The 10286-nt window shown below is 40.4% G+C and overlaps 1 protein-coding gene across 1 annotated transcript; it reads left to right on the forward strand.

Moving 5' to 3' along the window:
- Positions 1-5891: 5891 nt before the first annotated feature.
- Positions 5892-9331, forward strand: LOC134306009 (m7GpppX diphosphatase-like; the record flags this gene model as incomplete). Its single annotated transcript, XM_062990274.1, has 4 exons — positions 5892-6068; positions 7308-7421; positions 7859-7969; positions 8545-9331. Coding segments are annotated over 4 exons (669 nt in total), but the record flags the coding sequence as incomplete, so codon positions are not given.
- Positions 9332-10286: the final 955 nt, after the last annotated feature.

The following is a 10286-nucleotide window of genomic DNA, read 5'->3' on the forward strand; positions in this document are numbered from 1 at the left end:
AAATTCAATGTCATGTTGGGATATTGGAGATATTACACTTTCACGTGGCTTCTGAGGAATTTTAGCTCCACTTAGCTCAACTTTACTTCTGCTCTAAATCTTTAAATCTGTTATAAATCAGACAGTCTACTGGTTTTCAGACATCAGAAGACATCACCTTTATAAACAAATACAGATATCAGTTTCAGATAATGAAATGCAGATTTTTTTTATTGTAATTTAATGCCCACATACCAAAGGATTTGGGACTTGGTAATCATTTGGGACTAAAGTCAACAATTAGTCCAGTTTTGGAAGTTTTGCTATTTGACATTGGTTTGTCTTCAGCTGCAAAACTATACAAAATATTCTTTAATTTTGCAGATCATAATGCAATAAAATACAGGTCTGTACTGCAGGCAGACTAGCTTGGATCTGATTTTAGGTGATTCCACAGCATGTCTATTGAATTCAAATGTCAAAATGTGGGCTAGGCCGCTGCAAAATTTTAATTTTGACTTTGTTAATATTATGTTAACATACGTCTGTATTTTGGATCACCCTGCTGCAGAACTGAATGACCTGTCCTGTAAAGCACTTTGACCTGCTGCTGCTATTATTATAATATGACCTAAACTACATAGACCATTTATGGAGGCACTTCACAAAGAAAATACATTTATTAACATTTAAACATTTGGAATCTTTAACAGGCTGACAGATAAACAGACAGGATATCTGTGCACAGAATGTTAAGACCTTAACTGAAGACCTTAACTGAACACCTTAACTTTATCCAAGCACATGGATAACTTAACTTATCCATTTTTTAATATCAATAAGTTAAATCTGAGTGAGTTCAGTACTTCATGTGTTCTTGGTTTGGTTTGGGATTAATTCTAATTAAACGAAAAGAGTGTTAACCCCTAGAGCAACAGTTCACAACATTGAGGTATGGACCCCACATGAGGTCACCTGAGAGGAGACTTTAACTGTTTACATTTAGTTCTAAACAGCTAAATCTAACCTATTTAATAAAAAAAAAATAGTTATAATTTACATTTTATAAATCTGGAGCTTATATTACTGTGATAACAATGTCAGCTACCTGAGGTTTGATCCTACAGTCTGTTTGGTGTGATCATTTAATGTGATTTTTTAAAAACCACATGTGCTGGTTTACAATGTGTGCAGTATATTAATTAAATTAATGTATTATGATCATTACTCTTTTCTTCATTGCTGTTTTAATTTTTTTGCAACAGCTGATTGCTCTTCTTTATTTTTTTTGTTTAAATAATGTTTCACAATTATTCTTTTTCTTTCTCTAGTTGCAAGAAGATGCACCACTATGGCTTACTGTCAAGGGAAAGGGAACGTCTGCTGTTAGACCAACTACTGCAACAATTAATCACTAATACTGAATCATACTTTTAAACATTTTCATACTGAGAATGTAAATGAAACAGTAAAATCGTAGAATAAAGATCTGAATGTACTTCACTTGGTCCTGGTGTTTTTGTACATTCTACATTTGTATCATTTGTAAATGGTAGCGTAGTTATAACATGGTAGTGTGTGTTGTACTAGAATAAGTGTATTATATGTATCAGTATTGTTGGGATTTTAAACAAAAAAAAATGTTGATATACATTTTGTATAAAGCGAATTATACACTTTGCAGCACCAGTTTAGAGAAGGTCCTTACAGTGGATATAAAATGTTTTCACATCCCTGTTATGATGAAGTTTTTGTAATGTAAAAAATGAAACCTAGATGAATTATTTCAAAATTTTTCCACCTTTAATGTAACCTATAACACACACTCCCAATCTAATATTTTGTTGAAGCACCTTTTCATTAATTGACAGCATTTTGTCTTTTTGGGTAGGAGTTTATCAGCATTGCACATCCTGACATGCAGTCAGGAAGGCAGAAAATAACACAGCTGGATTATTTAAAAGGTGAGGATGAACCATTGGAATTCAGACCAGAAGATCAGTTAAAGCTCTGCAGTCAAAGTCGACCCTCATGCATTGAAGGTGAGGATATTTTTGAATTATAAATACAATATGCACTGAAAAAAATCTGTGTTTTGTATGCAAAACATGCAGGTAAATACACACTTTACTGAGTTGTGGATTAGATTTTAAATTGATGTAATTACCTTTTTTACCCATCAGTCTACACTCAAAGTTTAATTGTGCTGTTGGAGTCTTTTGAAAATCACTGCAAAATTAAGTCTTTTATTCACAAAAATATTCAGAACCTTTGTTCAATACTGTGTAGAAACCTTTTTGGAAACAATTACAGCCGCAATTACAGTGACCCATTACAGAGCCTTGCTTTTAGATTTTGCTTGGTTGCAGAGGAATTCCCAAATCAGATCTTGGTCCAACATGTGTTTGACAGGGTACTAGCTTCTGGGCCATATCCCCCTCACCCCCAGTCCATGAAATAAGCAGTGAAAATCTAGTACTCGCAGATAAAAGCAGTGCTGTTTGTAAGGTTTCCTGTGGCGTTGGGGTTAACCTACCTTGGTCCCCGGCGTCACAGGAATTACAGATCCTCTGGAACAAAGGCCTTAAATTAGAGGCCTCCTAATTAAGGCTGACAACCTGCAGCTGTGCCTGCTTATTTAAGCAGGCACCATGCAGCCACAGGTTGTCATGCCTTTAGCTCTGTTTCGTTTGGTTTGGTTTTTTTCAGTTTGTCAACTTTTTGTTTTCAGTCCACAGCAAGGTGTGGCTGGTGACCTAGCCATCTGGCTCCCCGAACTGCGCGACGGCAATTTCGGGGTGTCCCTTGAGCTAAACAGGTGTGCTCCTTCCCGATCGTGCTGAGGCGCGATCGGTGACATAGCCACCTGATTCCCCGAACGTCGCGACGGCGAGTTTGGCGTATTCTTTGCGCTAAACAGATTGGCTTCTTTCCAGCTGCGGCTGACGACAAAGCCGTCTGATTCCCCGAACTACGCTGCGGCGCGTTTGGGGTGTTCCTTGTGCTATAGGTGTGCTTCTACCCGGTGACAGCAAGGTGCGACTGGTGACAGAGCCACCGGTTTCCCCGGACTACGCTGAGGCGAGTTCGGACTTTTCTCTCGTGTCCTACAGATCGGCTCTATCACCAGCTGTGTTGTGAAATGCATACTGATATATTTCAAATGTTTATTTCTTTTAATGTTGATGATTATAACTGACAACTAATGAAAACCCCAAATTCAGTATCTCAGAAAATTAGAATATTGTGACAAGGTACAATATTGAAGACACCTGGTGCCACACTCTAATCAGCTAATTAACTCAAAACACCTGCAAAGGCCTTTAAATGGTCTCTCAGTCTAGTTCTGTATGCTACACAATCATGGGGAACTGCTGACTTGACAGTTGTCCAAAAGACGACCATTGACACCTTGCACAAGGAGGGCAAGTCACAAAAGGTCATTGCTAAAGAGGCTGGCTGTTCACAGAGCTCTGTGTCCAAGCACATTAATAGAGAGGCGAAGGGAAGGAAAAGATGTGGTAGGAAAAAGTGTACAAGCAATAGGGATAACCGCACCCTGGAGAGGATTGTGAAACAAAACCCATTCAAAAATGTGGGGGAGATTCACAAAGAGTGGACTGCAGCTGGAGTCAGTCCTTCAAGAACCACCACACACAGACGTATGCAAGACATGGGTTTCAGCTGTCGCATTCCTTGTGTCAAGCCACTCTTGAACAAGAGACAGCGTCAGAAGCGTCTCGCCTGGGCTAAAGACAAAAAGGACTGCTGAGTGGTCCCAAGTTATGTTCTCTGATGAAAGTAAATTTTGCATTACCTTTGGAAGAGAAGGAGAGGCACAGAATCCACGTTGCTTGAGGTCCAGTGTAAAGTTTCCACAGTCAGTGATGGTTTGGAGTGCCATGTCATCTGCTGGAATAAGGGACCAAATGCCTTAGCAACAGCCCTGAATGTGTGTTGATAAGAGCATAAGGTGATATTTACCAAAAAACTACATATCTCGTTCTGTAATGAAATGGTTAACTATCATATAATATTGCACAGATAACTGAAGACGAATCAAGTGCCCAAGAATGGTGCCCAATTTATCTAGGCACAATGTTAACCATTTCATTTTCTAATATCAATAAGTTAAATTCAGTTCAGTACTTCATGTGTTCTTAATTTGGAATTCATTCTAATTAAAAGAAAAAGTGTTAACCCCTAGAGCAACAGTTTACAACAATGGAGCGGGGACCCCACATGAGGTCACCTGAGAAGAGATTTTAATTATTTTAACAGCTAAATCTAACCAATTTCATTAAATAATAAAATATGATTAGCATTTTATAAATCTGAATGTCAGGTACATGAGGTTTGATCGTACAGTCTGTTTGTCCACATGTGCTGGATTACAATATGCGCAGTTTATTAATACAATGAATCTATTAAGATCTATTATGATTAACATACAAAATTGTCCATGACTGTGTTTGACATTATAGACTTGAACTGATGAATTTTGTGTAACCAGTAATTACCTGTCCTTTTATGAATGTAACCAAAGGGTGTAAAAACATGATGTTCTATCTATTTCCTCGGCTGCTCCCGTTTAGGGGTTGCAGGCGGACCGTGATCCGCATTATTATTATTATTATTATTTTTTATTATTATTATTATTTTTTTAATTTCTCCCCCTTTAGCGCATCCAATTGTCCAATTAGTATCGTGCTTCCTCTCTGTCTATGCCGAACCCTGCCCTGACAGAGGAGATCGAAGCTAACCCATATCCCCTCCGAAACACTGGCAGCAGCCGGATGCATCTTTGCCATCCACACATTGATGAGTTTGGCGCCACCTAGCGCTGCATGCGGAGAGACACACCCTAAGGGCACCCTCCCTCATCTCTTGTGTAGGCGCCTCTTAATCAGCCGGCAGAGATCGTAATCGCATTCTGACAGAGAGAGACCCAACCCCTCCGGTCTCCAATCCCACCCCCCACCTAAACAACAGGCCAATCTTTGTTCATATAGCCACCCAGCCTTCGACCGGCTGAAGGCAGAGCTGGAATCGAAACGACGCACTTTCGAAATCCAGCTCTGGTTGCAGCGCATGTTTTTACTGCTGCGCCACCTGAGCGGCATGATCCGCATTATTGATTTGGCACAGTTCTTATGCCGGATGCCTGTTCTGACACAACCCTCCCTATTTATCTGGGCTTGGGACCGGCACTACAATGCACTGGTTTATGCATCCTAGAGGCTTGGTATCTATAGGACAATTCAGTGTCTCCAATTAGCCTGGCTGCATGTTTTTGGACTGTGGGAGGAAACCGGAGCACCCGGAGGAAACCCACGCAGACAGGGGGAGAACATACAAACTTCACACAGAAAGGACACGGACCTTCTTGCTGTGAGGCATCAGTGCTACCCACCATGCCGCCCTGTAAAAACATGATGTTAAAATCCTAAAAAATAAAATATGAAATAATTCTGCTTTTCCTGACACAACCCTCCTATTTGTATCTAATCTTGGGCTTGGAACTGAGAGCGTACTGAAAAATGCACCTCCTAATGACTATTCAGTCATATTTTTAATTCATTACATGAAAACTGACATTTCTGACTCTTTGGTTTTACTTTTAATCAGTATAGCTTATAGCTTATAAAAATCAAAAATCCAGGATATCACATGTAAATTATATGAACATATTACATGTAAATTAAAAACAGCTTGAAACACGTGTAATGAATATACAATTTGACAGTTTACATTAAATTATGAACAAAAATATTACTTCATGATATCTAATTGCAAGAAAAGCGGTAGAAAGACAGTTGGGTAGTTTTTTTCCGACTCGGACACAGCACTGTGGTATATTGAAAATACGAGGGGTCTCAGCCAACTTGGACCCGGATGTGACGTTTCATAAGGTCGACACGTCACGACTTAACAAGCGGATAGGAATCAAAACCACTGTGATCTGCCCAGCAACAGAGAAGCATGTGAAGAAATACCTGCGCCAGGAGACCTTCCTCATCAACGAAACTGAGGATGATTATCGTTCCATCACTCTTCCTCACATAACCCAACAAAGCTTCAGTGTGCAGGTTGGTCTTCTTCACATTATCACACCTGCTTCTATCATTTCCTCCAAAGTAGTGCATCATGTTGTGTTGTTGGTCAGTGACTACAGGGCGGCACGGTGGCTTAGTGGGTAGCACTGTCGCCTCACAGCAAGAAGGTCCTGGGTTCGATCCCCAGGTGGGGCGGTCTAGGCCTTTCTGTGTGGAGTTTGCATGTTCTCCCCGTGTCTGCGTGGGTTTCCTCCGGGTGCTCCAGTTTCCTCCCACAGTCCAAAGACATGCAAGTGAGGTGAAATGGAGATACAAAACTGTCTGTGTTTGACATTAAACCTGTGAAGTGATGAATCTTGTGTAATGAGTACAGTGATGGCATAGTTACCTTGAAAAAGTAATCTGATTTATGATAATGATTACTCCTTTAAAAAGTAACTTAGTTACTTTATTGATTACTTGATTTTAAAAGTAACTAAGTAAGTTAGATTACAAGTTACTTTATTAGTTACATTCAGCAGCTGCCGACACCCCCCGCCGCCTCAACGTAAAAATGACAACCAGTTTTGCCAATACTCACTTTATTGGAAGTTTTTAACAGTAACAATGTATCTCCTGACATTTAAAGTTGAACTGAAAAACTATTTCCTGAAAAAAATACTTGTTTTTATAAAATATAAAATCTTTAGCTGACACATTCAAAATAGTGCCTGTATTTCCAGCTAGAAAACGCGCATCTCTCTCCTCCCTCCATTGTTTACGTTTGTGTCGTTGCGTGGTATTACACGTGAGTTGTCCTCATGCTGAAAACGTGACTTAATTGTCGCATAGGCCAGACGTCACTCCCCGAGACACAAGAAGAAAGCAAAAATATATCTTTTTACTAAGGAAAATGACAAAAATAGTAACGCACAGTAACTTGGATAAGTAACTTTAATCTGATTACTGGATTGGAAATAGTAACGCGTAAGATTACTTGTTACTGAAAAATGTGGTCAGATTAGAGTAACGCGTTACTGACATCAGTGAATGAGTAACTACCGTTCCTGTCATGAATGTAACCGAAGAGTGTAAAACATGACGTTAAAATCCCAATAAACAAACATACCTGACTACGGATCAGAAGGTTGCTGATTCAAACCCCACCACTGCCAAGTTGCTATCGTTGGGCCAACGAACATGGCCCCGAACCCTACACTGCTCATATTGCATTTGAGCAGAAATGTAAATGTGTTAGACCTGTACTTCATAAGGTGCATTTTTGTTCTGCAGTGGGTTTACAACATTCTGGAAAAGAAAGCTGAAGCTGACAGGATTGTGTTTGAAGATCCAGACCCTCATGTCGGCTTTGTCCTCCTGCCAGATTTTAAATGGGACCAGAAGCAGGTGAGTGAATGCTTTAGCATTTTCTAAGTTGTGACCCTCAGGTGGTGCAGAAGTAAAATACACTAACCCACTTCTGATGAGAGCCAGGGTTCAAAGCTCAGCATTGCTATCGGCCAGTCAGGTGTCTGCAAAGACATAATTGGCTACGTCTGAGGCGTGGAGAGGGGGGTGGGGTCTTAGTGCCAGTCCTGAACCCATATTAAAAGAAGGATTGTGTCAGAAAGGGCATCCAGTGTAAAAACTGTGCTAAATCTGGTATGCAGACTAGAATGATCCGCTGTGGCGAAACCTAAATACGGGAGCTGACGAGAAAGATGTGTTTTCTTAGCTAAATCAAGATATAAGGACAAATACAGCATTCATTTAATATCAGAGTTACAGATTTACTGCTTCATGTAATAATTTGAAATGTTTATTTAATTCTTCTTCTTTTTCAGCTGGAGGATTTATATCTGATTGCCATTGTACATCGGCGGGACCTGAAGAGTTTAAGAGATCTTACTCCAGACAATCTTCCTTTATTAAGAAACATCCTTGAAAAGGGGGTGGTAAGTCATTTCATTTCATTTTATGTTTTACCCCAGCTTTATCTTGGTCTGGGTCATGGTGGATCCAGTTTCCCCAGAATCACTGGGTGCAAAGCAGTAACTTACCCCGGATAGGAGGCCAATCCACCCTTGGCTATCTCCCCCTTTTCATACATAGCCAATCATGTTTGTATGTAGATGCCTGGCCATCCGATAGTCTCTCTGGATATTTAAATTCTAAATTCCAGTGATAGTGGGCTAGTGTAATTTAGTGCCTGGAGTGGTAAGTACTAAAGAATACTGACACAAATATTTACCAAGACATAAATTAATTGTGTCAAAAAGTAAACTTGCCATATTTTATAAATATGTGCAGTGCAAGCCAATTAAATTATGTTACAATACTAATTGTGACCTGTTTAATTAATATGGGGTATTGTCATATTTGGCAAAAAATAAGGCTGTCAGATAAAAATGTATCTGGATTTTCCAAATCTTTCCACAATATTATGAATAGTAGATGGTGAAAGACTAGTTAAGTAAGCGAAGAAAATGTTAAAACTGCTTTTTATTAAAATGCATCACTACTTTCACAGGAAGCCATTGGGAAGAAGTACAATGTTCCCTCGTCTAAGCTGCGGATGTACCTGCACTACCAGCCGTCCTACTACCACATCCATGTGCACTTCACCTCTCTAGATTATGAAGCTCCAGGATGTGGAGTAGAGAGAGCACATCTGCTTACAGATGTTATACAGAACCTGCAGGTCCAACCTGAGTATTACCAAAAACGCACCCTCACCTTCCCCATACGGGCAGATGATGCACTGCTGACCAAGTTCAGAGAAGCAGGAAAGATTTAGCTGCTTTGTGTGTGTGTGTGTGTGTGTGTGTGTGGGTGTGTGGAGGGTGAGGGTTTGTTTTTCTAAATCAGACTAGGATTAAAATTTTAACATCCTGACCCCAGTGTTCTTTGGAAATATGAGGACTATACAGAGAAGTCATTCATGCAACAATATGTAGATTTTGTGTGGCACACAGTGCAGTGGGTAGCGGGTATGGGTTTGATTCCCCAATCAGGCAGGCAGGGTTTGGGGTTCCTTTCTGTTTGGGGTTTGCATGATCTCCCTTTGTCTAAAGACATGCAGTCAGGTCAGCTATTTAACTGCCCTAGGTGTGAGTGTGTGTCTGCCCTGTGATGGACTGGTGTTTTCTGCCCTTCGCCCAATGAATCAGACCCACCATGACCCAGACCAGGATAAAGCGGTGGCAAAACACAGTGAATGAATGAATAGATTTTGTCATAATTTCAGAAATCCTGCAGTGTTTAATAGAAATTTTTTTTGTACAATAAAGACGCTTTGAGTGGTTTATCATTTTAAATGTAGGTATACAAAGTCTGAATGGCTTCATGATGTGAATTCATTTTGTGGTAAAGCCAAAGCTTTGTGGTTTCTGGGCCTCATACTGAGAGTCGAGAACTCTTCTGAAGAGATTATGTCCAAAACGAATGTTCCAGTATGCCAGTTAAATCAGACTAAAGACTTTGTCCGTTCTCTGAAATTTCTGATCCCCCCCAGTTTTCTCCCCTAATCTAGTCGTGTCCAATTACCTTGATTGCGTCCTCTATACTGATTCGACCCTTCACCGCTGACTGAGGACGCCTCTCAACTGACATACGCCCCCTCTGGCACGTACAGTCAGTACAGACTGCATTTTTCACCTGCACGAGTCGAGTTCATACACCGACGGGCACTGTGTACGGAGGGCCACACCCCCATGAGCGTTATTCCTCAGCCCTGTGCAGGCACCATCAGTCAGCCAGCACGGGCCGCAGTTGCACCAGTTATGAGGACCTATGATCCGACTTTTTTTTTTACCCCTAACCCTGAACAACAGCCAATCGTTGTTCATGCAGCCGCCCAGCCCAGTCGGAAAGGCAGAGCTGAGATTCGATACGATGTAGTCGAAACCCCAACTCTGGTGTGCTAGTGTATTTAACTGTACTTAAAGTTCTGTCAGATTTTACCACATGATCCAGTGTATATCATGAAAAAGCTGATCAGGTGTGGAATCTACTTATACCAAAAGTTGGCCATGACCTTTACCTGCAGACTTTCTAAACCCACTTATGTTTCAACACCATGGGACTTCAATCCAGATTAGCAGCAACACTGTCTCCAACTTCAGCACACAAACTTAAACTCCTTTTAAATGTATTGTTTAGAAATAGGCATACCATTTGTTTCAGTTCTCTCAAATACACTGATGTACTTTTTGCATAATGGGTAACACTGTGTATCTCCAGCACAAATGCATGTTCCCCTTAGAAAAAAGG

The sequence above is a fragment of the Trichomycterus rosablanca genome, unplaced genomic scaffold, assembly GCF_030014385.1.
Source record: "Trichomycterus rosablanca isolate fTriRos1 unplaced genomic scaffold, fTriRos1.hap1 scaffold_180, whole genome shotgun sequence".
In the NCBI taxonomy this organism is placed as follows: Eukaryota; Metazoa; Chordata; class Actinopteri; order Siluriformes; family Trichomycteridae; genus Trichomycterus; species Trichomycterus rosablanca.